General features: G+C 56.2%; 1 protein-coding gene across 20 annotated transcripts in view; it reads right to left on the bottom strand.

The window, feature by feature from the left end:
* Nucleotides 1-2,854: 2,854 nt before the first annotated feature.
* The window catches only part of RAP1GAP2 (RAP1 GTPase activating protein 2), a 52,835-nt gene continuing 28,630 nt past the window's right edge, over nucleotides 2,855-27,059 (bottom strand). For 7 of the 20 annotated variants that reach the window (XM_039720674.1, XM_039720661.1, XM_039720673.1 and 4 more), the window contains 23 exons: nucleotides 19,991-20,075; nucleotides 17,536-17,571; nucleotides 17,280-17,324; nucleotides 16,826-16,858; nucleotides 16,302-16,511; nucleotides 15,778-15,881; nucleotides 15,222-15,300; nucleotides 14,796-14,849; nucleotides 14,457-14,540; nucleotides 13,528-13,628; nucleotides 12,765-12,894; nucleotides 12,411-12,566; nucleotides 11,884-11,955; nucleotides 11,409-11,495; nucleotides 10,996-11,130; nucleotides 9,013-9,150; nucleotides 8,525-8,643; nucleotides 8,299-8,436; nucleotides 7,729-7,846; nucleotides 7,105-7,231; nucleotides 5,941-6,020; nucleotides 5,733-5,768; nucleotides 2,855-5,015 (listed from right to left, as the gene is read on the bottom strand). In XM_039720674.1, coding sequence (XP_039576608.1) covers nucleotides 5,760-5,768; nucleotides 5,941-6,020; nucleotides 7,105-7,231; nucleotides 7,729-7,846; nucleotides 8,299-8,436; nucleotides 8,525-8,643; nucleotides 9,013-9,150; nucleotides 10,996-11,130; nucleotides 11,409-11,495; nucleotides 11,884-11,955; nucleotides 12,411-12,566; nucleotides 12,765-12,894; nucleotides 13,528-13,628; nucleotides 14,457-14,540; nucleotides 14,796-14,849; nucleotides 15,222-15,300; nucleotides 15,778-15,881; nucleotides 16,302-16,511; nucleotides 16,826-16,858; nucleotides 17,280-17,324; nucleotides 17,536-17,571; nucleotides 19,991-20,075 — 2,140 coding nt within the window. In that variant the 3' untranslated portion in view covers nucleotides 2,855-5,015; nucleotides 5,733-5,759. The remainder of the gene's footprint in view (nucleotides 5,016-5,732; nucleotides 5,769-5,940; nucleotides 6,021-7,104; nucleotides 7,232-7,728; nucleotides 7,847-8,298; nucleotides 8,437-8,524; nucleotides 8,644-9,012; nucleotides 9,151-10,995; nucleotides 11,131-11,408; nucleotides 11,496-11,883; nucleotides 11,956-12,410; nucleotides 12,567-12,764; nucleotides 12,895-13,527; nucleotides 13,629-14,456; nucleotides 14,541-14,795; nucleotides 14,850-15,221; nucleotides 15,301-15,777; nucleotides 15,882-16,301; nucleotides 16,512-16,825; nucleotides 16,859-17,279; nucleotides 17,325-17,535; nucleotides 17,572-19,990; nucleotides 20,076-27,059) is intronic. The other 13 variants (XM_039720665.1, XM_039720671.1, XM_039720677.1 and 10 more) reach the window with 9 other exon arrangements.

Here is a 27,059-nt window from a genome sequence, read left to right as displayed (position 1 = left end):
ATTATCTGGTACCTCCAGACTTTCATTAAAGAGACAGACAAGGTCTCATCATCTTTCCTAATAGCTGCTCCATGCTGCCCTGCCAGATCTGATCAGCTCTCAGGATGATTTGGAGCAGCCTTAGAACATCCAACCACTTTTAATTGGGGTCAGTGTCTTCACGTCTGCTCCTGTCACTGAGTGACCAAATCCCTCCCCTCTGTGGCCAGGATGGGCAGCCTGTGGCACAGTGAATGTCCCTGGAGACAGAGGAGGAGCTCAGGCAGTAAAATCATCCTCCTGTGGCTGTGCACCTCTGCAGGGCCACGCTGGGAGCACCACAGAGCTCTGGCTCTGGTCACACCTGGAGTTTGTCACATCTGCAGTTTGCTGGCAGAATCACTCCCGTGAAGGCTGTGGAAAGCTGGAACCCAGTGAGTTAAAGACTCTCTGCAAACTCCTCTGAAACCTGGATTTAGGGTCTTGTTTCCACAGCACTCACAGCTTGTTAAACTATAACAGTGAGTGAAGCAATTCTGGCTGAGCAGCCTGTTTTGAGTTTGCTTTCCAGCTGTCTGCAGTATTTGAATCTCCCTCCCACCAAACTTAGGAGTTCCCATTCTGTGGAAACTTTCCAAATTCTGGCTGGAATACTCAGCCATTAATTCCCAACTTGCCCATCTGCCAGGCCTACAAAACATTTTTTTAAATCCTTTAAAACATATGTCTGAACTGCTTGTTTATCTGTCAACACTGTCTCACACTATTTAATTTTAAGGCTGAACTTTTTAAACCTCTCAAGGCTGACCCTGCTCTGAAGGGGAGGAGCTGTCAGCGGGTTTGCACCATGTAAAACTGCCTGTGGCACCAGGCAGGCTGTGTGCCCACTGACCACACACCAAGCTGCTCAGATTCTCCCATGGCAGTCTCTTCCCTAACCTTGATAAAGTATTAAAAGAAAAAAAAAATGGGTTTGAAAGGAGGCTGAGGAGGTGGAGAGAGAAAATGCAGTTTCCTGGTTCGCTCACCCGGAGTGCCCAGAGGCCTGGTGCCCCGAGGGGAGCTCGGCTGGCACAGCTTGGCTGCCACACGGGCTGGCTGCTGGCAGAGCCGTGTGTGCAGCTGTATGGGACACCAATTTCAGCTCAGACAGGACAGCTCTCCTGGTCAAATGGCTGAGTGCTTGCAGAAGAGTGACTGCCTGCTCCTCCTGCGCTGCTCCAGCCCCGAGCTGGGAGCACCAGCAGAGATTCCAGCATTTACAGGTCGCTGTGCTCCAATATTCCCTGCTGGAGTATTTGATATCACAGGTTCCCACTGCCCAGCTCCGTGCCCTCACCTGGTTTTCAAAGGCAAGTTCCCAAAAAGCTCCTCTAAAGCTGTCACTACATTGCCACACACACAGAGCACGTATATGGACACAAAATATGTTATTTATTGTGAATTTTGCAAAGACACATTTAAGCAACAAAATATACATTTGTGAACCTCTCGTTTTATACATAACAATCTGCTACCATAGCAATAAATTAAATATACATTATTTACAACAAACATAGGTCACCAGAAACTACAAAGCACTGCCTCTCTACATCAAAAATAAACTTTGTCAGATACATTTCTTCAAGATTTACTTTCGCCCTACAAACCCTCTCACATTCCCTGCTGCAAATCCAGCATTCCCTCAGCAGGACAGCCGCAGTGCTACATTCACGGAGGCATGGGAGCATGCTGGGGCCGGGGCAGGGGAGCAGCGGGTCCTGCAGCGGCGCCGGGCTCTGCCCGGGCTCGGGGCACCGGGCACAGCCGAGCGATGCCAGCGCCAGGCACGGCCCCTCGGCGGCAGAAACACCGCCTGCCCTTCCTGAAAACCCTCAGAACTCGGGAGAAACGGAGTTTGTGCTTAGGATGCCCTGCTTCCCTCGGAAAAAGCAATTCCGCGTTGTGCTTTGGCTCTGCGGGGTTCCGAGGAGATGCGAGTACGTGCCAAGAGCTCTCCTGGAGGGAAGAGCCAGCCCGGGACAGGGACACACAGCCCGGGACAGGGGCACACAGGGCTCTGCCAGCCGGGACAGGGCTCTGCCAGCCCGGGACAGGGCTCTGCCAGCCCCTGGTGGAGGTGATGCCGCTGGGGAAGGTCCCGGTTCGCCCCGCACAAGGACTCGGGGCCAGCGGCACCAGCTGTGCAGCTGCACCGGAGCCAAGCCAGGACCCGAACCCGGCACAGGGGAGCACCCCCAGCCACAGGGACCCCTCCGCACCGGGGGCTTCCCCACCGCCCCCCTAAGGCGTTTCTGAGCCCCTCTGCTCCCTCTGCCATGTCACTTCTGAGGAGGGCAAAGTTGTGTGCATGGAAACAGTGGAATCAGAAAGGAAAATGCACTGCCCAGTAATTCTAGTGTCAGTTAAGTATCCTTTCCTTTATATATATAAATATATATATTTTATACATATATATATATATATCCCTTTCATATATGTATAGATGTGTACGCGTCACTTATAAGCACAAAACATTTTGCAAAATATGTACAGGAACACCTCCCCTGGCTGCTGGAAGTGCAGAAGTCCCGGGGTGTAAGAGCAGCCCTGCTGAGCCCGGGACAGCCCAGGGCACTCGGGGCCGGCCGGGGCTGCAGGGCCGAGCAGAGCAGCCAGACCCAGCTGCTGGGAAGGTGCACAGCAGGTTTCGGCCTCGGGCGAGGGATTCCTGCTGGAAATGCCCCGCAGGAGCCGCTGGCACAGCTCGGCCAGACCCCGTGAGGAGAGACCAGCCCAGAGCACTGCAACCCTCCCCGAGGCTTCACACTGCTCTGCCTGTTAGTCCCACTCGAATAATTCCCAAATCAACCCAGGTCAAAAAGGAAAGACACAGTTTCAAGTGAAAAAAAATATTAAAAAAAGGCAACAAAACAACCAAAAATGGCAAACCAGCTGACAGTAGCCACTGCATCATCTGCTGAAAGATCTCACGGAGATCAACACCCACAGGAATGACGACATCTACAGAACCGAGTGACTTCTGAGGAAAAAGCAAACCCAGAGCAGACCCTGGGAGCAATTGCACCAGTCAGTGTTTCACTGTGCAGCCTCAGGCAATCAGACCAAAGCTTCCAAGAGGAGAATCGGGGGTGGGTTTGAAAGTGCTACTGAAGCATCATCAGACAGTGCTGAACAGCAAAGTGTGTGATCCTGAGACACCTACAGCTACAGGCTGGGCTGAGCACTCTGCATGCTCCTCTTCCACAGGAACCTCAAGGCTTAAACTCCATTGGAATGCAACTGCTGGGAGCAGGAGGGAGCATCCCCATGGGAGTTATTGGTATTTACTAATCCTACACAGCACATGGGGCTAATGAAACTGTTCCCTGCCTTTTCACAACTGTTCTTTAACCTGGTTCCTCTACAGCTACAGCCCATCACAGCTACAGCCTTCCCTCATGGACTGGTTCCAGCAGGAGCACAGCACCTGTGTGAACTGGGTAAGGCTCTTGGGGAGCACCTCCCTGCAGCAGCAGGGGAGCACAGCTCGTGCTGCTGGCCCTGCCTCGTCTCTGGCCAGGGATGACACAGAGAAGGGCAGTGATGGTGAATCCTAGAAGCACTTGCCCAGAGAGAGGGGAGCAGGAACAGGCACAGCAGCTCCAGGAGCACAGCTCTGGCCCTGCCTCCTGAAACAGGCTGTCAGGTGCTTTGTGCCTCCTGGGGCATCCACTGGTGCCTTTGGCACTCAAAGTCCTGTGTTCAGTAGGAATCACAAACTTGAAGAACTGTGCTCACTTGAGACTGAGAACCTGATTTCATGAGGGTGCCCAAAGGTCACAGGCTGGGGGGACAGGGGGAATATCTCTGCAGCATCATGGCCTGTCTTCCAGAAAATGGGAAAGGGAAATCTATGAGCAATGTGAAATTTACAGACAGGCTTCAGGAAACTTCACACGAAGTTCCATAAAAGAGCAAAAGGATTTCTTGGCATGTTGAGAGAGGTATTTTCTGGGAAAGGGCATTATGGGAAGGTTACCTTGCAGAATCTATAATCCTTTCAGAATAACAAGAGCTGGCTCAAAAGCAGCAGGAGAGACTCCGTTAGGGCTGCAGCAGCCTAATGCCTCACAAATCACCAGTGTTATGCATTTGCCTGCGTGGTGATCCAAGCCATAGGGCAAAGCAGAGCCCACCAGGTAAATCCCCTCTGGTTCCAGTTCTAGTACTTAGAAAAGCTAAAGCTGTAATACAGCACAGCTTTAGCTTTGGGTCACCTTTCCCAGGCGTGTGCTCAGTGTCAGGCAGGGACAAAGCAGGGAGGATGAACCTGCCAAGGAGGATGAGCTGGCTGCTGTCCCCAGCTGTCGCTCACCTGCCTCTTGTGCAAGAAACTGAGCAAGCTTGCAGCGAGGGGCTGCCTCTGCCCCAAGGTTTTGGGGTGTGGGCAGGAGCTGGGGGATGGCTGGAGAGACACTGCAGACCCCGCTCCAGGGAGAGCTGCCCAGGACCCCCAGGGAGGTTTTGCCCTATTGTCCCCAGAGAGGAACAACAGCAAACGATGGTGGAGGGCAAACTGCCCCAGAGCCACTAACACCCAACTTTGGCCTGACCCCCACCCTTCAAACAACAAACATAAACCCTGTTTCCCCACTGATAACTGCAAATAAAGCATGGAGGGACCTCAACTATGTGGAGGTCCCTCCTGCTGCCCCTCTGCCCAAAAGGAGCTGCCAGGAAACCCAGGGACGGGGGGAATGGATGGTGCCCAGCAGCTGCAGCACATCTGGGCAAGCACAGGTGACCCAGCAGAGCCCCAGGAGGGGACACGGCCCTGCCAGGCGTGCAGCACAGCCAGGGACACGTCCCCTCCTGCAGCAGAGGTGTGCTGGACAGGGGACACCGGGTGACAAGCTGGCTGGTCCCTGTCAGGACAGGACTGTGGCAAGGTGAGAGCTCTTTTCTGGTGTAGCAGCAAGGGCACCTCGCTGCCCACGGCCGGGGCGTGCGTGGTCCCAGGGGGTGTTGAAAATTTTTCCCTTTGTTGAAACATTCTGTGCAAAGAAGAAAAGGATAAAAGTCAGGAGTGGAAGGAGAATATTCCCAGCCCTGAGGTGCTGGCTGTGAAGCACCTGTCCAGGGAGGGAGCTGAGGCCACAGCAGTGCCCTTCCCCAAAATGCCAGGCCAACCATCACTCCCAGCTTGTGGGAGAGGGAAACCCAGTGACTGGGTGAAAATCCCAGCTCTTTGAGACCCATGCTTTCAGAAATGTAACTTTCTTTCATTTCAAGTCCTGTGGGCTCTTCTGCTCAGTTTGGATCTTCCTAATGACAGCCACAGAACAGAAGGAACCCAGGTAAATCCCACTGAGTTCCCTTTACCTCTGCCCATGAAATCCATCTTGTGTATCTTCCATTTCCCCTTGGATTTTTGGAATGGGTAAGGGCCTGCACTGCCTTTCCACCCCAGTGCCCAGAGCACAGCACAGCAAACCTGGAGCTGGGCACCAGTGTGTGACAGGGGTTAACTGGGAAGAGTGCAGCCTGCTGGGCTGGGGCGCCTGGCCCTGGAGCAGCAGCAGGAGCTGCAGAAAGGAACAGCAGCACTGCAGGGTGCAGAGCTGCCATGCATCCCTGCCCTCTCCCTCCCTCACCCACAGCAGCACTCAGGTGTTCTAAGGTACAGGATGGATCCCACAAGCAATGACAAGCCTGGACACAGCTGGCCCCCAAACAGCCCTTTTCACAAAACAAAGCATGCCAACACTCACCTGTGACAAGTGCATGACTCCCTCCTGCTAGTGGCTCTGTGTGAAAGAACAGAACATGGGGCGAGTTGCAAACAAAGGGGCAAGAAGTCACAAAATCCCTTCCCTTTTCTCCCTCCCAGGCCCCAGGGCCACCCCCAGAGCCCAGAGCCCCAGGCCAGGCAGGGAGGACACAGCTCAGCACCCCAGCAGGGAGAGCCCTGGCACCCACCATGCTGGAGCTGCCGTGGCTGAGCTTGTCAAAGCGGAACTTCAGGTTGGACCTCGGGGAATTCCTGTTCTTCAGATCTGCTAGAGGGAGAGGACAAACAAAGAACAAAAATAATAAACTGTGAACAAAAATATTTGCTGTAGTACTGGCTGCACTTGCCCAGCTAGGCACTTTAATAGGCTGTCAGGAGTGCTACCAATATTTAGTCTGCCTTGGCTGAATGTTTGGCAAAAGCTGTACATTAAGTGTTTGCAATGGAACAAATTGAGGCTTAATTACATTTCACAGTCTTTCTCCTGGAAATGCCACTGAAAAGGCTACAAGGAATGACTGATCCATATAATGTATGGGTGGATTTTCATGTTCTTGGCAGGAAAAATACAAAATAAACACTTCAAGCATTAAAAGGGGCTGGTTTAAGGGTTCAGAAAATCACTAGTGAAGGAAGGAGGAGGACCTGTGGGGTGCTGAGACACAGAAATCCTGCCTGCACTCCATGGTCCCATTTTGCCAGTCACAGAGCTGTTTGGGTGATTTTGTTGCTTCCTGGCTGTTTCAAAAACAGCTCCTCAGCTGACAGTGTGTCTCCACGTGGAGGCTGCTGCCCTGTGGCAGGCTCTCTGTGGCCATCCCCCTCTCCCTGCACAGGATGGGCCAGCACAGAGCTTTTCCTGCCTGCTTGGCCCTCTAGAGCTGCACCTCACTGTGCAAATCGTCCCACTGAAAGGGATGGAGCTGCTGAGCAGGCTGGCAGGAGAGGAACGGAGCCAAGACCACGGGAAGCTGAGTGTTGATGAAGTAATTGTGTGTCATGGCTCAGCCTCTGGAGACAGAGTTTCCAGGACTACTGCACACGCCTGTCAGGGGAGACAGAGGGAACAAAGCCACAGCAAGAGCCACCTCTGCACTCTAATTGGGAAGGGAAACAAACCCCCATGGAAGTACAGAACTACAGCACGTGGGGCCATCTCTGCAGAGCAGCCCAGTCAGTTGGGGCTGCCCCACACCCCGTGGTGCCTGTCCTGCCAGGGGGAGCACGGCTGCTGCTCCTGGGACCCCCACAAGGCTGGCAGGGGGCTCCTCCATCCCAGCCCACCGCCACAGGAGCGCAGGGGCTCGGGGCAGCTCCAGGAGCGAGAGGCAGAGCCGGTGGCTGTCACCCACCTGTGGGGCTCCTGCTCATGATGACAGGGGTGGCCGTGGCCGCCGCGCCGGGGCTCTCGCTGCCGGGCGAAGCGCTGTAGACAAACACGTCCTGCTTGAACGGGGAGGCGGTGGAGGGCTGGCTTCCCTGCTCACAGAGACAGGACAAGGCTTTTCCTGCAGTCAGGTCTTCCCCCACACCCTGCCAATTCCCCACTGCCCCCTGCCCACTGCAGCCCCTGGCTGGGCAGAGCGAGCAGTGCCCAGAGCACTCCAGGGCTCACTGGGGTGCCACGGAATCACAGGTTTGGGTTCTTGGTTTGGAAGGGACCTTAAAGACCACCTAATCAGACCCTCCCTGCCATGGGCAGTGACACCTCCACTAGTCCAGGCTGCTCCCAGCCCTGTCCAGCCTGGCCTTGGACACCTCCAGGGATGGGGCAGCCACAACCCCCCGATGTCCTCACAGGCACTCCAGCCCTCCTCCTCCTCCTCCCCACACCCCGAGATGGGCTCAGCCTGTCCCCAGCTGCAGTGAGGCAGCGCTGGGGGCTGGCAGGCACATCCCCCTCAGAGCCCGGGGCTCTGGAGGCAGCAGGGAGCCCAGGGCAGTGGGGAGCCTGCCTGGGGAGGGTTGGTACCCACCACGCTGTCGTACTCCTCCAGGGTCTCGCTCTCGCCCGCCGTGCTGCTGAAGCTGCTGGTGCTGGAGGAGGAACGGGAGATGTTCGAGCGCCCGTTCTCTTTCAGCTTGATAAAAGGCCTGGAGAGAGGCGGAACGGAAGGAAGGGCGCGTGGCTGTCACCAGGGAAGCGTGTCCCTTGGACTGTGACAGGGGGACGGGCCTCCTGCACACCCCCGGAGCAAAGTGCTGCCGCAGGGATGGACCTTTTGGGGTGCTTCAGCACACAACCACTTCCAAAGGCGTGGGACAAGGCACGGGGTGGGTGCCCAGCAGGAAAGCCTGGGCCGAGCTGGCTTCGCCTTGGCAGGGAGGAGCAGGCACAGCAGCTCCTGTGTCTTGAGGACTGGGGCAACCTCGGCCAAACGCTGCTCTCTGCTCTTCTTCGTAAAGACCAAAAGGGAGCTGTGCTCAAGAATCACCAGAATCTTTTCTCCCTTAATATCAAACTTATTTAGATATGGTTTTGTTTGACAGATTCCTTGACGTCTGCTGAGCTGTGGTGGAAGGAGGATGGGCTCCTCCAGGCTCACCTGTCTTTGTTGGGGCATATTTCAGGGGAGCTGGGGTTGGATGAGGTTTCAGATTTCATCTCTTGGGAAGAATGTCCCAAATCTGGTGTCTTCTGGGCTCCAGAAACACTGTCACTGAGGGCACAAAGAAACAAGAGACTTCAAAAGGATGGTCACATTGTACCACCTAACACCAACTATACACTGTGAGAGTGGCAGAGCTCTGTAGGCACCACCACAAACTTACCACCGTGTCCTGCTCTCCGCCTGGCTCTCCGATGTCGTGTGCAGGCGGGGGAACAGCCCTGAGCGGCGCTTGATGGGGCTCCTGGACTGGTTCTTGGCAGCAACAGCTGGGACAGGGGGCTGAGAGCAGAGAACAATCTGGATTGAGAGCACAGCTCTCTCCTGGCACGTCAGAGGCTAAACATCCTGCCAGGAACTGCACTGCCTGCGCATCTAAAAACCCCATAATGCCAGAACTTCTATTCCTTTTACTTTGGGGCCAAAACCCAGGAAGCTTATCTTTGGCTCTTCCACAAAACGAGCCCAACTTGAACAAGGCATCCAAGTGCACAGCCTGCTCAGGTGTCCCCCTCACCCTGACCCTCGCTGCCCATGCAGGGGACTGCCAAGCTGCATCGGGGGAACGCAGCGACCTGTCGGGCTGTGGAGGGCTGGGAAGAGGAAGGGACAGTGGGACAGGGGGACAGAGGGACACGTGGACGTGCTCACCGAGAAGGTGGTCTTGGTCACCTCGCCGCTGTTGTGGGCGATGCCCCCGCTGAGGCTGCCGGGGATGCCACTGCCATGGTGCTTCTTCTGGCTGCCCACCATCGTCTCCATGGAGTGGCTGCGCACGCGGATGGCTCTCTGTGGCACAGGGGACAGCAGGTCAGCACCACCCACAGGTGCTGTCCCCACAGCTCCTCCCCAGCTTCAGGTCTTCCCCAGGCACAAGGGAGAGCAAGCACCCCCCAGCAGCAGCACGACTGGTGACAGCAGCCCTGGCAGTGCAGCTGAGCATGGGCTGCCCCTGGGGAGCCCCACAGCCATCACAAGATCAGATTTCCCCCCACGGCTCTGTGATATCAAGGACTCCATCTCTGGGACCAGGAGACACAGACACAAGCCCCGAGCCCTGCCTCCTGCCTGGCCAACCTCCCAGACCCACGGCAGGAGTGGGGGCCACAGCTAAGCCATAAGCCATGTCTGTGTGCACACCCTCCACAATTCTGCCTGGACTCAGAGAGGACAGATCCTCTCCTGCCTCTCTCGCACCTCTCCTGCACCTCTCCAGCCTGTCCCAAAACAGCCCCTGAGCTGGAGGCTTCAAAGCCACATCAAAGTGCTTCTGCTCTTCAGCAAGCTACTGCTTGAGAATACATCTAGCCTGAATTGCTGCTGTGGCTTCTGGTTTGGTCTATCCACCTCTGGAAGGGACTGGAGCTGAGCTGTCAGCACTGGCCCCATGGCAGCCACAGGCTCTCCCTGCTCCCATGGATCTTCATTTCCCCACATCCCTTCCCTCACTCTTCACATCAGCAACCTTCTCCATTCTCCTCTCAGCTATTCCCTCAGCCATGGCTGAATCCCAGCTCAGGCTAAAGAGTAAATGAGCCATGGCAGGCCAAATTCCCGAGGTGCCAGCACTGCCTCTGCAGCATGCAGGCTGTTTGCTGCTGGCTCTGGGGTCGTGGAGCCACGGGTGGATCTGCACCAGGGTGAGAGGAGGCTGCAGCCCCGAGCTCTCACTGAGGCTGCAGTGCTGAAAACCACAGCCCCAACAGCCCCTCCTGCCCATGCAATAATGAACATCAAGCAAGAGTCCATCAGACTGAATTTATTGGGGTCAGCAGCATTCATATACAATTTGATGTTGTTCTTAAAAATGATCAGTTGCTTTGCTGCAAAGCAGCAGCCACAGGCACTCACACTCTGCAGGCTCCTGTCCATGGCTGTGGAACTCTGTGGGGTTCCCCAACACCCCAGCCCTGAGGAGGGGCTCCTTTCCCCACGGAAGAGGCAAAGGCACCTCTCACTCACTCAGAGCCCAGCAGAACTGAGCTCTGCTCGCCTCTGAGAACTGGTCCCCCGCTCGATGGCCAAGGGGATGGGTCTGGAGGCTGGGTCGTAGGGGCAAGAAGATATAGGACAGAGGATAGGGGCCAGGTGTGAGCCCCCGCAGCCCTCCTTGCCGTGTGTGCTCCCCCGTCACTCCGAGAGCGCGCGGTGCAGGACGTAAGCCAGCAGGCAGCCCAGCAGCGCGGGCCCGAGGCGCCCCGCACGGAGCAGGGGGCTCACCTCCCAGCCCAGCACTCCCTGCAACGCCAAGAGAGCATGGTCTGTCTGCTGGCACGCACCAAGTGTGCCAGAACATCTCTGCTTAACCTCAACACGCACTCCATGGCATGGGAGTGGGCCTGAACTGAGACCCCTCTGGGGACACAAAGTGCTGCACACACTGGCAGAGAGGTGCTCAGGAACTATGGAGAAGTCACTCCACTGGGGGCACTCACCAACAATGCAACGTGCCAGCTTTTGCTTGCTCCCACTGGGGCCAGCTTGGGCACTTGGCAGGCTGAGCAGGCAGTGGTGGCAGCAGCCCCCACCTCCTCCTGCCACCCTACCCTCGGGGGACATCTCTTGTCCCCCAACACGCACTCTGCCAACCCCAGGTGCATTTTAGCTGTGCTGTTGGAAAGGGCAGGGCCTTACCTTGAAAGACTCCAGAAAGCCTCCATGTCCCCCATTCTCCAGCTTGTCCTCCTCGGGCCCCAGCCCCAGCATGGCCTGTGTGTGCCCGTGCAGCTCGTCGTGAAGGTTGTCCAGCAGGGCAGCCCGTGTCCGGTCCTGCGGGAGAGACCAGGGCTCAGCCAGGCTCCAGGGAGCAGCAGTGGCACGGGTCCATGGCAGCAGCCTGTGCCTGGTGCTGCAGGGCACACCAGGGCTCAGCCAGGCTCCAGGGAGCAGCAGTGGCACGGGTCCATGGCAGCAGCCTGTGCCACCCCACGGTCACCACGCTCCCTCCCTGCGAGCACTGACCCGGTTCAGCAGGGAAAGGCGGCTCGGAGGAGCAGTGGGACAACTCCCCAGAGCTGCTCCAGGCAGGGACACGTGGGCAGCGTTACCTCCAGCTTTGCAAACTTGTCAGACTTGCAGCAGGCGTTCTCAGCGTTGATGAGCTTGGTCAGCAGGAACTCCCGGAACTCGGGGCTCTGCGGGGACAGAACCAGGAAAACACCCACCACTTTAGGACTCTCTGTATCTCTGGTATACAGCTGTACCAACCCAAACCCAAGCTCGCAGCACCTGGCAGTCCCTCCAGACGTGGAAGCACTGGTGGAAAGCCCCAGGAGGGTTTGAGGTGCTCGCCTGCACCAACACAGCCCCTCAGCACCAGAGCTGCTGCTGCCACCTTGCTCAAGTAATGCCATGCAGTGGTGCAGGGCCACTCACCCTACCACAAACACCAGGGGCCGCAATGGAAACCAAAATTAATGCAGGTCCGTTCCAGAAGTCCTGTTTTCCCCAACTTGGAAACACCTTGGACATGCACATCTACTCTTTTTACAGCCTGGAACATGGTTCCCTCTCAGCCCCTACCTTCTGGAACACCGGCGGGCTCGGCAGGGGTGGCCCAAAGGAGGGAACATCTTCCCGGGCTGTGACTGACACCTGAGGAGTCAAGAGACAGGTTATTCCCATGGGAGCAGCAGGATAACAGGGTTTATGCCACCTACACCATGCCAGACTGTTCCAAGGCACATTCAAATGTTGAGGACCATCAAAACTCTTTAACAAACGAGCTGTTTTACAAACATGTATTTTATGCACTGATGTCTGTATACACACACATTATGTCACAGCACACACATAACACACCTGTGTGCACACGTGTGTGTGCCCAGCACACAGGCACGAGTCCCCACACTGATTGCATCACTGAGCACAGGGTAAATGCCCTGGGCAACCTGTGCCAGGGCCTCACCACCCTCACATGGAAGAAGTTCCTCCTAATCTCTAACCTAACCCTACAAGTGGGAAGCCATTCCCCCTTGTCCTGTCACTCCAGGCCCTTGTCAAAAGATGCTGAAGCAAAACTGGGTGGGTGACACAGGGACTGCCCTCACCTTGTATGCTGCATTTTCTGCCTCGGGGTTCTCCACCTGCACCACGATGTAGGCGTGCAGGAAGTTGGAGGCAATCATGTCTGGCACGAATGGCGTGTTCTCCTCTTGGAAGATAATCGCCACGATGTCATTGCCAATGTGCCTCTTCCTCTGGAGCTAAACCAAAAGGGAGAATATTGGGTCAGTAAAAGCAGGCAGCTCTGCTCCTGCAGCAGCAAGTGCCAGCCCCGTGCTGGGGAGCCAAGCAGCCACTTGCCAGGGTGCCAGGGCTCAGCAGGGCCACAGCACGGGGCAGGGCAGCGCCAGGGCATCCCCACTCAGACCCTTCTGTGCAAGCAACCACATCTCTCTTACTTGTTGTGTGTCTCCTTCGGTAAAAGGCAGCTTTGTAGAGACATGAAACATTATCTCCCTGTCCCTGAACACCGTGTACACAGACTCCACTCCCGTCTGCCCATGGCTGACATCCAGGCCTCCTCGAAAACTGGAGATCAAGGGAAAGGCAGAGAGAAACGAAGAGATGTTAATTGAAAGCTTCACAGAGAGCACCAGCGGCTGTCAGGGGACAGGCTGATGGAACAGCCCAGCTCATTTATCTTTATCTAGCAGCGAGCAAATGGGAAAGAACAAACCGTGCGTCATGTGCTGTAACCAGCCATCGCTGTCACCAGCCTGAAATACAGGGTGCACCTAAAGCAGAGCTGGCCAGCCAGGGCTGCCCACAGCCATGGGCACAAGCCGTGGCCCCACCATCCCTCACCAGCAGTGGGGTCCCTGCCTGCACTGTGGCTGCTGCAGGGACTGCCCTGGAGGCACCCGTGGCTGAGCCGCGACACCGGGCACAGCACATTGCCACAGACTGCTTCCATCCATGGCTGAATATAGCCAGATTTTATCACAACCTCAAAATGCAGGAAAAGAAATTTTTCTCTCTTGGCAGCTCCAATTTTTTTTTAACTCCCCCAGCTTTGAAAAACAAGCCAAAACTATATTTGCTTCTGCTCCGCACATCCCGCTCATGAGCGAGATGACTTCTGTTCTCACACGGAGATATTTTTACATATGACATGGTCTCTTGTTAATGTATTTGTAAAATCATCCTTTTTATTTAACTTACCCTTTGAAGTCCTGGAGAGTTATGGTGTCTCCCAGAAAACTTAAGAAGTTCTTGAAGGCAGTGCTTTCTTCATTATTGCCAAACAGCTCCTCCTCTTGGGTCTACAAAACACAGGGTGCATCTGCTGACAGCCCAATTTCCCTGCCTGTCCACTCCCCTGCCACCTCCAGCTCCATCCACAGGGTCCCTGGGCCGTGACTAGCACCTTGTTCCATGTGTCCTGCACAGCCACAGGCTGCTCCCCAGCACCACATCCAGCCACCAGCACCATCCATGGGCTGCCACAGCCTGCCCAGTGCCCAGGACAGCCCGGGGCCAGGCTGCTGAGAGCCCCAGCAGGGACCTTAGGATAACATCCAGGAAATACCAAACCAGAAACAAATCCTCTGTTGAAAATCCCTAATCATCTCCTGCTTGCTGTATTTCAAAACAATGAGACCTTAATTATGGCCTTGCATGAGTCACTCAATCCAAGCCAAAATGCAATATATAGAGTGCCTGTCAGAGTAATTCTCAGTGGGTTCTGAGGCTGAGTTCTGCACTCCCCATGCAGAGTCCCCCTGCTAATGACAGCATTTTCAGCAAGCGCCTCTCTTCAGAGCCCACAGTCCCTCCAGACAAGCGGAGCTGTTATAGCTGTCTAAACATATATCTGATTAAAATACCACGCCTGCTAAAATCCATTTTCACATCCGCTTTTCCGTACAGCAGCTTGTGGGCTGATTTCCACACCGAGACTCTTCAGTCATATCATTTTTTAATGAGTGGGGAAAACATCCGAGCAATGAGAAACACAGTCAGGAGGGCATCCAGTGACACCAGGTGCTGCACATGGCAGAACCGAGGCCAGAGTCGAGCCTGTGCTCATGAAACGTGGATCTCTGGTGCACAGGGACACGCTCCATGAAAGCAGCATAGGGACAACTCACCTGCCTGAACTTCTGATAGATCACACCAAACTTGAATGTGTTGTTGACCTCATGCTCATCATAAGACACTATCATCTGGGATGCCTGCAGGAAAGCAAAATACCAATTGTTTCATCTGGTGGTTCAAAATGTGATGGCCAAAAGATCCATGGTGAGGGGTGAGGAGAGCCCAGCAGAGCTGCAGCAGGGTCCAACAACAGCTGGGCACCATCAGGGGAGTGGAAGGGGGAAAGAAGCCAAATTCCCGCATAATCAGGCTAAAAGTTTTCCACAGTGGCCCTGGGTGTGGTTCTCAGAGTCCCTGCAGAACACACGACCAACCTGGGCAAGTCACCTCACCTTGGGGTAGAGAACAGGGTTAAACTTCAGCCCAGAGGCATCGTCACAGAAGGCCTGTGGGCAAGGGGAAAGAGCAGTCAGTGACAGTCCCTGGCCACAACGTCAGCCATGAATGTCTTATAAAGAAGCCAAATACAGCCTCCAGTAGCAGGAGCTCCCCACTCCACTCTACATCCACCATGGGATGCCCCGTGGGCTGGCTGGCCCCACTGAGGATGCAGCAAGCCAAGCCCCAGGTCCCTCCGTGTCAAACGAGGGCCATTTGCTCTCCTGGCCTGGAGAAACCACCAGCAGGGCAAGCACACAGCAGCACCCAAGTGCCCCTTGGCCTGAGAGCCCAGCACTGCTGCCCAACACAGCCCAGCACTGCCTGATGTGCCCTGGCACAGGCTGTGCTGCAGAGCTCCACCAAGCCAGGCAATTCACCTTTGCAATCTGGGGGATGCTCGGGAGCTTGCTGAATCCTGCCAGGGGAATCCTTTCATGCAACGTCTTCACTTTGGACCTAGCAAAGAAACAAGGAGCAGACAGATGTCAGAGTGGCTACAGCAAAGCAACACCCACTGCTGGGAAACACAGCTGTGCTGCATTTGCTGGGCCTGGTTAGTGAGCAAAGGCTTGATTTGTCTTCTCATCCCTTAAAATATTCATAGTTTGAGGGAAATGACACAATGGTTCAGACATGCTGGGTCCTGTCAGCTTAGGGAGGGATGGTGAGAGAAGTGGCTGGTGTTATCCCAGGGAGGATTAAAGCCACAGAGGTTTATGTTCAGTTCCAGCAGGTTTAGTGACAGATCAAAGTCTCACGTTCATTATCAGGTTTAGGCAGTCCCAGCACAGAAACACAGGATGCTGCCACTGCCTCCCATCCACCCAGACCCCCTCCACATGCTGCCAGTCCAGCTCAAGCACTTGTAGAAACAGAACCAGCGACTCCCAAACAGATAATATTTTGTTAAACAAAGATATTTTTTTTCCATACCTGAGTATAACCCTTAAATATTCTGTGCCATCTGCCTCCTCACATTTAACAGAAAGGATCAGATTTCCAAGGCTGCTAGCTGTACAGTAGAAATTTAAATGATCCTAAAAATAGAAAACAGCACGTTAGCAGCTGGGAAGCAATTCACTGGTGGCAAGGACACTGCCTGGACACTCCCCTGCTACCCCAGCACCCTCCCACCACCCACACACCCGCACCCCCTTGCCAGGAGCAGGGCTGGGAGCAGGAGGGCAGGGGCTGCCACACAGGCCCCCATGTCTGGCTGAGCCCCAGGACCCCAGGGCAGGAGGCTCAGAGCCAGTGTCCCCACTGGTGTCACAGGAGACCTGTGGGGCCAGGGACAAAGGCCACATGTGTGGCCACCCTGCCATGCTGGGAACCCACCAGTGCCTCCACTCCCTGCAAAGAGGGAAATTGTAAAGCTTGCCCATTTTGCTCTCAGCTGGAGAGTTTTCTCAGTCAGAGGTGGGCAGCTGTGAGCCCCGTGGGGTGGAGGAACCCACCTTCCCCAGGAAATGCTTGCGGTAGGCTCTGGCCTCTCCCTTGCACTCCAGCTTGTAGCCATAGCTGCTGGGGCTGAGGTTTTCCTCCTCCTCCTCACAGATGCTGCTGTCAGACGAGGTGGGCGTGCCAAGGTTTTCTGGGTCTTCTATCCAGTACCCCCCAAACTGGGGCAGGATGATCAGCGGGTATGGGCTGCCCTTCTCCAGGATCTGCAGAGACACGTGCCATGAGGGGCCAGGCAGGACAGGGCTGGGGGTGTGGGAGGCAGAGCTCACTGCTCCATGGTCTGCCCCCCTACTGCAGCAGACCCCAGCACCAGCAGGGACAAGTCCAGCCCCTCTCTGAAACCTCTGTCACAGAAGAGGGCTCATGCTACTCAGGAAAAGCCAAAAGCCACAAAGGTGGGGAGGGGGGACAGGCTTTGTGTAGCTCCTCTCAGAAACAATCTCCACCAATTCCTCTGCCACCAGCAGTTTTGGAAAGGCTTTCCCCAGAAGGTGTTCAGGGGGTTCAGGGCACCCACCTCATCGATGCTGGGGTATGGGATGTAGTCTTCCTGGAAAAAGGAACCAAAACATCACCTGTGACCATCTGCTCCCCACCAGCTGTCCCTTAAAACCCCAGCCCTGCCCACCCAGCCCAGGGAGTGCCTCCAGCACCTGCTGGTCCCTCTCAGAAGGCACCAATGCAGGCTAAGCCCTGCCTAAAGGGAGCTCCTCTATGGTGCAACTTCCCAGTGCAGTGGCAAACCCCAACCCTTTTGCACAGCTGGAAGCTGAAGTGCTCTGGACATAAAGCTGGATTAGGGATTTACAGGCACCATGCTCCCATCTCTGCAATTCAATCAGTGCCCTGTTTAGATAACATCTAAATCCTTTCCAGCCCTTTGAGTGACTGTCTTGGACGACCACATTAAACCTCTGAGATGGGGAGTGGACACTTGAAGAGATCCCCTCAAGAAACAAAAATCAACCAACCTTGTGTTTTTGGCTTCCAGACCTCTGTTCTTCCAGTTTTGGTGCCTGTTAGGAACAAAATGAATGTGTCAAACAATTTAGATGCTTTTACCCACACAGGGGGTCAGTCCACCAACATGAGGGTATTTTGCTACAAGGAGATCACTCCAGCCCAAGTGGCTGGAAGGTGAGGTCTGCTCCTGGGACAGGCCCTCTGCCCTCAGGGGCTCTGCTGGGGCCAACATCCCGAGTTACTGGCATGCACACTGCTGCTCACCTGCATTTTTTCCAGCATTTCGAAGAATTCTGCCGACTGAAAAGAAAAGAAGGAAATCTACTGTTCGATAAAAGCAGACACAAGGCAAGCCAGTCCAAGCCACATCACAGCAGGGACACTGGAGCCCCACCCCGAGCACTTGTCCTGCTCCCTGAATGCGACCAGGCAGCTGTGGCACCGGGATTCCCATGCAGCCCCACCTGGAGCTCAGCACCATTGCTGCAGCTGCCCTTGCCAGAAGCCCTCGAGCTCCAGAAATGCCGAGCTCTGAGCCCGTTTGATCAGGGACCTGGAATCGTTTCCTTTCCTAGTCGCAGCAGCCCTGGTGAAGCTGCTGCCTGCGCTGCTGGGCTGCCCCGAGCAGGGTTAATCCCCCTTGCCCCAGGAGCTGAAGAGATTACCGAGCTGTCCCTGTTTCTGCTGCCCGCCCAGGCCAGGCCAGGAGCCGCACGGTGAGTGTCCCTGTCCCCGGGCCACACGGACAGGGGGCTCAGCGACAAGCGCGGCCCCACCGCCTCTCGGGGAGCGCTGCCAGACCCGCTGATGGCCCAGCGGCTCTGCCCGGCCCGGGACTTCAGGTGAGGCTGTTCCCAGCCGGATCTACCTGTGCGGCCAGCGGGGCCCGTCCTGGAGCTGCTCGGGGCCCCTCCGGCCCGGCACCCGCAGGAGCTGGGCGTGCTGGGCAGCCCCGACCCCTCTCCCGGCTGTTCTGCTGCCAGGTGCACAAATGAACCACCCGGCCCAACTGCGGCTGTAATCTGGAACGGGCACTCCCGGTGAGCTTTTCTGGAGGCGTGCCGCCCCGCCCCGCCTCCTTTCACCCTCCTTTTTAAAATTTTTGGGTTTTGGTTTTGGTTTTGTTTTTTTTTTTTTGTTTGTTTGTTTGTTTTGGTTTGGTTTTTGCCCTGCTTTCACCGGGCCCGGGCCACGGCAGCGCCGCCAGCCCCAGCGCGGGTGAGAAGCGGAGCCAGCAGCTCCCGCCCCACCGGGTGCCAGAAGCGCCTTGCGGGAGAGACATGCGTGATCCGGGGCCAAAAACAGGGCTCATGGTAACAAGGGGAAAGGCAAGGGGGATGATTTTTAGTGAGGGCTTAGAATAGACTGGATTTCCCAAAAGACGAAAAAATAAAGGATAAAAACAGAGGAGGGGATGAAGAAAGGAAAAGAAAAGTCTGAGAGAATTTTTTTCCTTTGATACTTGTGGTGAGCAAAGGTCGGATTTACAGCAGGAGCAGTCTGGCTGCCAGCACAGGTGGGGCAGCTGTGGCTCGGACACAACCCTGGCTGTTTCCAGCTTTAGACCATGCCCCTCCTTCCCTGACACACCTGTGGCAGTCAAAAAGGAAAAACCCCAGGCTCAGACAGCTCTGTGCCCACACCTGAATACTCTTTTAAAAGTCTTCCTTAGTTTGAGCTTGCTTTGGATTCTGTTTATCTCCAGGTACAAATGCTGTTGGGTCATTTCAGGTCCTGCTCTACCAGCAGCCAGAGCCAAGAGCTGACCCCACAGGGGCACCAGACCCAGCTGCTACAGTGAGTCCCACAGAAAATGCCACACTGAGCAGAGCACAGCCCTTCAGGAGAGCTGGGGACACAGAGCCAGCTTTCCTGGGCCACAAAGGAAAGGACAGAAAGAAACCCCTGCACCAGGAGGAGCAGAGTGGAAGGCAGTGAGCAGGGCTGTGCACCTCCCCAGCACTGTCCCCCCATGTCGCAGCCCTGGAAGGAATCTGTTACCCTCGTGGCACCGCTGCCCTGCACCAGCCCCGCAGCCAGAGCTCTCAGGGCACCCAGCAGGAGCCCCAGCCCCTCTGCTGGAGTTCCTCCAGCCAGAGGCACAGCACGGCAGCTGTCTCGCTGTTTTAAGGGGTGGCTCCCGGCAGGCGAAGAGCCCGGAACAGGCCGGGCAGGGAGCAGGTGGGGCTCGCAGGGGACAGGCAGGTGCCTGCTGGGAGGCACAGCCCGGGATGCCCGGCCCGTGACGGGCACAGCGCCTGCCCCACACGGGCACCGAGAGACACCCGGCTCGGGAACGGGCAGGGAAACACACCGAGAGACACCCGGCACTGAGAGACACCCAGCACGGGGGGCTAGGAGGGTCGCTGGGAAACACACTGGGAAGCACACAGAGGCACCCATCACGGGGCTGGGAGGGTCGCTGGGAGGGAAGCACACAGAGGCACCCAGCACACAGAGGCCCCATCACGGGGCTGGGAGGGTCGCTGGGACGGCAGCAGCCCCGGCACCGAGCCGCGCTGTGTAACGGGAGGGTCGGTGCGGGACGGGCCGGCAGCACGGCCGCCACCGCGGGCGGGGAGGGGGATGGCGTCGGAACAGGCTGCCGGCTGAGCTCCAGAAACCACCTACTGCTGCTCCGCTGGGAACAGCCCCAGCCCGTGCAGCCGCTGCGTTGGAAGCGCCGCTCCCCACCAGCCCGGCTCTCCACACCTCTCACCTTCATGGTCGGGGGAGCTGTCAGCGGCGGGGACAGCGGCCGCTCCGGGACCGTCACATCCGTGCTGTTCAGCAGCTCCTGTTTCCTGGAAAACCAGAGACAGGCATGTCAGCTCCCCCCTGCCCGAGGCAGCGCCCCAGGCAGGAGATAAGGGTTATCTCCCTTGGCAAAGCCGTGGTGTACAGCTGCCCGTGCGGTAATATCTGCAATCTGAGAAAAAACCCAGCAGACAGTGTGAGAAGGTGATAAAAGTCGCCAGAGAGCCCGTGCCCAGGGTGGGCTGCCAGTCCCCGTGTGTGGTGCTGGTGGTGCAGCAGGGCACAGCAGGGCACAGCAGGGCTGGGTTCCTGTGGCAGGAACCAGCCATCCCACGGCTCCCCTCCCTCTGGCACCCTCCCCACCCGGGCAGGACCTGCGGCTCAGCAGCCTTCTGGCAGCAAAGGAGGCTCAGTGACACCCAGGGACACCCAGCACGGCTTTGGAGGGACCAAACTGAGCTCCCTTTGCCAACACGGCACCTGGCACCGGATTTGGAAGTACCAGGAGCCATCGTGAAGATACAAGACCCCAGGAAAGCTGAAAGCAGCCCCTGTGCCACGGAGCTGTCAAGACATCCCCCCAGAAATCCCCTAAGCTTTGGAGAAGCACGGCCTCAGCCCTCCCCTGAACAAAACTCCCATCCCTGCGGCTCCCGGGCAGGCAGCCACGCCACCACTCAGCGGCACTGCCAGATGCTCCTCCGGGAGGCAGAAAATCTGAGATTTAATTTAGTTTCCTCTTGTCCCTGCCAGGTTAGTCCTGCAGAAACCGGGCCAAAACGTCCAACTGTTTATCTGGTGGTAACGAGGTTTGTTCCCATGGCAGCGCGCCCCGGGATGGCGCCGCGGGCACCGTGCCTGCCAGGCCTCCAAAACACACAGCCCTGCCACGGGCTGCACCCCGCCTCTGCCACCACTCTGCCACCACCGCCTTCTGAGACACTGCCCTCGGCACCCCGGGCCCTGCCCTCCCAAGCCCCGCTGTTTGTGACAGCAGGTGACAACCTGCAGGTGCCAGCAGCCCCCCCCAGCAGGGCCCTGCCCCACGGAGCTGCTGAGGGCATGAGGGGGGCAGGCAGCAGGGATGCTGGAAAGGCAGAGTGGGACCAGCAGCACCATCCTGCTCACTGCCAGGGCAGTCAGGGCACCACCTGGGCTGTGCCAGCCACGTGGGCTTAGCCACAGGCACTGGGGGAAACACCACTGCATTGTGTCCAAACGTGAATCCAGACCAAGAACTGGTGCTTCACATTACACTAAACCAAAGTAAATCTTCTTTCTCTCTTTTTCATATCAGAGCAGGTTAAATTTACATCGTTACACCTCATTTGAGCTCCTGGCTTGAAAATCTTCCAGTTTTTCAATGCAATAAATTAATTGGAGCAATGTGGGGCAACAGTGGAATTCCTGTCCTGCCCACCCATACTGTTTACCAAGCTCCTTCCCTCTCTGCTCTCCACAACCTCACTGTGTCTCTACTGCTGAAAAATGCCAAGGACGACAGATTTTCCTTGTTTGCTCTTTGACTTTCTAGGACACTAAAGCACAGCCTGATCTGGAGCAAGCCACTCATCCTCTGCTCTCCTTGCTTTGAACCCTGAGCTCTGCCTGATTGCACTCAGCTGCACAGTGGCCTCAAAGGCATAAAACAGATACGACTTTGAAAAGATTAAAGTTACAGGGATGCGCACAAATAATTTGATTTGATCTGGGATTTGTAGTGGGTTGCCATAGCATCATATTCTAAGTATTATAAAATCACCCAACTTAACAACATGTTCCTCTGTCACATGCTGGCTGCTTCTTTGGGGCCAAACTGCTGGAACTGCTCCTGCAGTTCCGGGAGAGCAAAACAAGCCCATCCCCAAGGACTGCTTGGAACGGGCCTCTGCGCTGAGAATCTGTTGTGGTGAAGTCCAGCCACAGACGCCGGTGATTCAGCCTGCCATCAGCACCGGGGTCAAGGGCCGGCACCCACTTCCCAAACTGCCCTCGGGGGATGATAAATAATCAGGGGGCAGGTTAGCACATCTTTGTCTGTGCACGGGGGCTCTGCAGCCCCGCTGGGTGACCCAGCTGACACCGAGGGTGCCGGTCTGTGCACAGCCTGAGGCACAGCAGAGGTGGCAGGTGCCCAGGACAGAGAGGATGGGCGCTGGGGGCACCCGGCAGCTCCCCACGCACTCGCCTCTCCCTGGCACCACAGGAGATGCTCAGCTCCAGCATGGACAGCCAAAGGTCACAGCGCTGTGTCTGCTCCCTAAGGGGGCGCAGCTAGCAGGGGGCTCTGCCTGCCCCTGGTGCCCACATCCACCCTGCCAGGGCCAGGCCAGGCCCAGCACGGGCCAGAGCATCCTCCGGAGCCGCGCGCCGCACACCAGCCTCTCCAGAAGGAAACGCGGGCATCGCTTTTGTAATTTCATTTCTTTGTTTTTCTCATTAGGCAAATTAAGAGAGAAGGAAAAAGAGAGAATTAGAATCCTGCATACTTAGTAAATCTAATTAAGGAAATACCTTAATGCGGTTACGGCAGGGCCGGCTGCAGGGTTTCCGAAGGGAGACTGAGATCACCCCAGCCACCCCAGGACTGAGCTGGGGGACCTGTTCCCAGCTCCAAGGGAGGCAAAGCCCACCTGCCAAGGGCTGCTCTCCTGGCTCCTTCCAGAGAGGGAGAAAATGGGGGTTTTTCCTCCCATTTTGGGGGCAACCATGGACACCAGTGAGCTCCCAACACCGCAAGGGCAGGTGAGGTCTCTCTCTTTAAAGCATCCCTCATCACAGTCCTAAAGCACCTTCAAATTAATATCCTGTATTTGGTAAACCCCACGGACATACTGAAATTCTGATTAAAAGTCCTGTTCAGCACAGAGCCAAGGCTGCCTGGACCCCTGAGTGTTCCCCTCCAGACCCTGACTCCAAGGGCACACTTCTCTCACGCTCTCTCAAGCCAAAGCCTAAGGAAAAAACCCTAATGCATCCCACCTCCTCATTTTGTCCATCTGATTTGCTTCCCAGACAGGTTCTAAATCAACAGAGTACATTTAGATAAATCACAGGTGGGGAGGGGAGATGCCAGCACATTACCTGACATGGTGAAACACTCCAATGTGGCTGGCTCTACCTCTGTCAAGATATGAAATGGGATGGGAGCACCCCAGGTTACCCCTATGCTTCATTCCACAGATCAAACCTGGCCTAAGGAGGTACCAAACTCCTGCAGCAACAAGTTCTGCCTGTCAGATGCCTCATCCTTGAGAAGGTCAGCAATGACTCTCCTGTAAATTAACAGCCTCTATTTTTGGACTCCTCATTTTTTATCCTTGATGGGCATCACCTTGCCAGCTGCTTCCTTTTTAGTTTGTTTAATATTCCACGCCTGGTCTCCTAAGTTTCCAGGGGGGACTGTGCTTCCATGTCCCTTTCCATCCTCCCCCTAGCCAGGCCCAGCCCTGCCCACGGCAGGCAGTGGGAGTGGGGCACAGGCTGCCTGTCCTCCATCTGGGGGGGCTCCTCTCCGTCCCCCACACAACTGGGACCAAGCCCTGGCTCCTGGGACACAAGCACCTGCTGACACACCATGCAGAGCAGCATGGCCAGGGGCCCCTGCCAGCTGCTCACAAATTGGAAAAAAAAAAATAACCTCAACCAAAACTGCGTTTTTGCAACACAGACAAGGGCACCTTGCTGTGAGTTTACACCTGGAAATCTGCAGTGAGTGCCTGGATGAAGAACCTTGCCCTGACTTTGAGCAGCTCTCCACCCAATCCCAGGATGCCAGGCAGGCACGATCTCGCTGCATCATCACTCATCCCACGGAGGACAGCAGCAGAGGACATGCACTGCTGCAGGCTCCCACTGATGTCAGACAGTTGTGGGGCTCAGAACGCCCCCCAGACATGGGGAGCAGCCCAAGCACTCAGTGCTGCAGAGCCAGACCCTCGGGCAGAGCCCCTGCTATGGAACACCTTCCCTAGAAACTGATTTACCTCGTTATGTCCTGGCTCAGCTTAGCCCTATTCAGCAGTGTTGCCTTCTCACATCAAAGCCTGAGAGTCAGCAAAAAAAAGTGCAGCATTTTCTCATCTACATTTCTTGCAATAAATTACATATTTGCAAACTGCCAGCCTGCACCTGCACACACGCAGCGTCCCCGGGCACTGTCCTCGGAGCAGGACCACAGCCCTGCTCAGGGAAAGGTGGCATTTAACTGCCAGTGGGGTGGCTTTAACTGCCCCTCCAAACAGCAAATGAACATTGCTGAACAGTTCAGAGTGTCCCACACGTGAGCAGGCGGGACCCAGCTGCCTGCACTGGCCACGGGGTCCCTGCTGCCCCACACAGTGCCCGTCCTGCTGGGGAGGGGGCCAGCAAGGAGCTGACTCTGCTTTGCCTGCACCTCCACAGACACTGGAATCTTTCCAACTGGCCCAGGGCTTCCCACTGGGCCTGGCCAGGACAGGACAGAGAGGCTCGGTATGCAAGTAATGGTGAAAAGAAGTTTTTATCTTTTACAAAATGTGCTGCCTGCTCTGCAGGAACAGAGAAAGTGGCAATTTCCTGCAGTTCTGGGTAAATCAGCCAAGGCACTTGCAGACATTTTCAGACCAGAAGGCTCGTCTGATCCTATTCCTGCCAAACCCCAGCCAGGAGCCTCGGGCAGCCGCTTCTGAGCTGATTCAATAATTTGCAAATTGCAGAGAACAGCTCCCAGAAAGCTGCATCTCCAACGCCACGGCACTGATGCCAAAGGGCAAGGGGAGCCTGTGGAGGAGAAGTGCTCCACACCAGGTACCCACCCAGCAGCTCTCCCGGTGAGAGGACAGCCACCAGAGCGTCACCTCACTTGCATGTGGGACACTTGGGAAATTCCATTTAGATATAAATACAGTCCCAAATCCCAGGCTTTCAGAGCAAAACAGGAGCAAGGAGGAGCCCGCAGCAGCAGCCACCCCCCCAGACGTCCCCGCTCCTCCCCTGCAGCTCAGGTGTGCAGGGAGGCACAGGTGAGAAGAGGGCAGGTGCAGGGGCAGGTGAGCATCACCCAGCTCTGCCCGGGAACCTGGTGTGCTGCACTGCACTCTGCTGGGCTGCTAACAGGGAAGGGACATGGGCCACCACACACTCTGCAGCTGCCACCAATCCTGCCAGGCTTGCATATGGCTCATGGAAAGCAAAATTCAATTGCAAATGCAGAACAAAGACTGAATGTAGGAGGGAAAATAGCAAATAGGAGCAGGTGGAGGAACAGAGTCCCCTTTGAGGATGCCGCTAGTCCCTTCCTTTTCCTGCAGATTATGTCACTTTGATGGCCCTGGCAGCTTGCATAAGATGAAACAACCACGTAAAGCACTGCTTGAATTCTTGCAATCACTCCCATGGAGGCTCCTCAGTCCACGGCAGACAGAAAAACCTCCTCAGGGTCTTGTTCTCCCCTTGAGAAATCTGTGTGACTCTTGTTGTACTCAGTAAACCCTGCAGCAAGAGGCCCACTGAGACGTTTTGTGCACAACATGATGCTGGGGGAAAAAATAAACCAGGCTCAGACATCACGGGGCAGATTCCGGTGCAAGCTCAGAGCCAGGTTTTTTCTAAGCACTCCAGTGTCATGTTGAGCTCATTCATAAAAACCTGGTACCTGGGGGAAAGACAACTCTTTGGCAAAGTCTTCCTTGGTGTGACTAGTAAAGCACTCCCTGCCCTTGAGGCAAATGCAGGACTGGCCAATGAGTTTCAGTGGTACAACATCCAGAGGATGTATCCAGTGTCACGGTGCACTTGGACAGTCCCCACACAGGTGAAAGCAAGAGGAGAGGGTTCAGGTCACCCCCCAGCCAGCCAGTCCCTCCAACGCTTTCTGGTAGCTGGAACCCGTGGTCCAAGGGCAGAGCTGTGGCTGAACAAGCCTGGGCTAAACAGGACAAACCCAAGGAGCAACAGCAGGGCAGGAACAGCCAAGCCCAGCAGGAACCCAGTGCAGTCCCCACAGCCTTGGTTCCAGCCCAGAGGGTGGTACAGGGACCCACAGCTCAGGTGAGCAGACATTGCTGCTGCTCACCCAGGACCTGCAGCTGGCTTTTTCCAGCTGTTCTGCTTTGATGATCTACCCAATACCCCAGCAAGGGAGACAGAAATATCTCAAACCAGCAAGTGACACAGGAGCTCCCAGGAATGCCAGTGTTCAGTCTTTAGTGCATCACTGACACCCTGCTCTCCACGGCACCAGCTGTCCAAGGCAAAGTCCCAATGCCAGAGCCCTGAAAAATGGGGTACGAGCCCTGCAGTCCACAGCTGATGGCAGACAAAAAGCTTCACCCTCAGTCACCTCACTCTGATTTTTCATGCTTATAGATTAGGGAGTCGGGGAATATTTTACAATAACGATTCCAAATAATCATTTCTTCATTCATTTCAGTTTGGTACAAAATCGCAAACTGAACCCAGAAAAAGAAAGAAACAAAAAACCCCTCAGCCTGCAGCAGTGCCCATGTTGCTTCCACCCTGAAACAGAGGTGCACACACTGTGAGGTTCGGGTGCATATTTCTGACTGTTTTTAACGCCCAAGTTGCCAGAGCAGCAGAGTCCTGGAGGGGAGAACTCCCTGCCCGGGGCAGCCGCACCGACCAGCGCGGGGTCGGTGTCCGCGGCAGAGCAGCTCCCGCGGGGCAGATGCCAGCTCGCAAACAGGCCATTTCCTACGGCACAAAGTTGGACGCGAAGTACAGCCAGCCCCGGCCTCGGCAATGAAAGATGAAACCGCCCGTCAGCTGCTCCCGCCGCAGACGGAGCCGCGGAGCGGAGTCACGGCGGCTCTGCCGAGGGGCCCCGGGGACAGCGGCTGCGGGGCTCCGCTGGCCCGGCCGCACGCTCCCGCAGCGGCACGCGTCCCGAGCGCTCCCGGCCGCTCGGTGCGCGGCTCCCGGCGCCGGGAGCGCCGGCGGGTCACGGTTACCGGCACCGGCTGCCTGCTCCCGGCACACACGCGCACCGCCGGCGGGTCACCGCCATCCCGTTTTTCAGCTCCCGGTACCGC

Source organism: Passer montanus, unplaced genomic scaffold (assembly GCF_014805655.1).
Source record: "Passer montanus isolate IOZ18808 unplaced genomic scaffold, ASM1480565v1 scaffold44, whole genome shotgun sequence".
Lineage (NCBI taxonomy): Eukaryota > Metazoa > Chordata > Aves > Passeriformes > Passeridae > Passer > Passer montanus.
The sequence above is the reverse complement of the archived record's forward strand: the minus strand, read 5'-3'. Positions and strand labels throughout refer to the sequence as shown.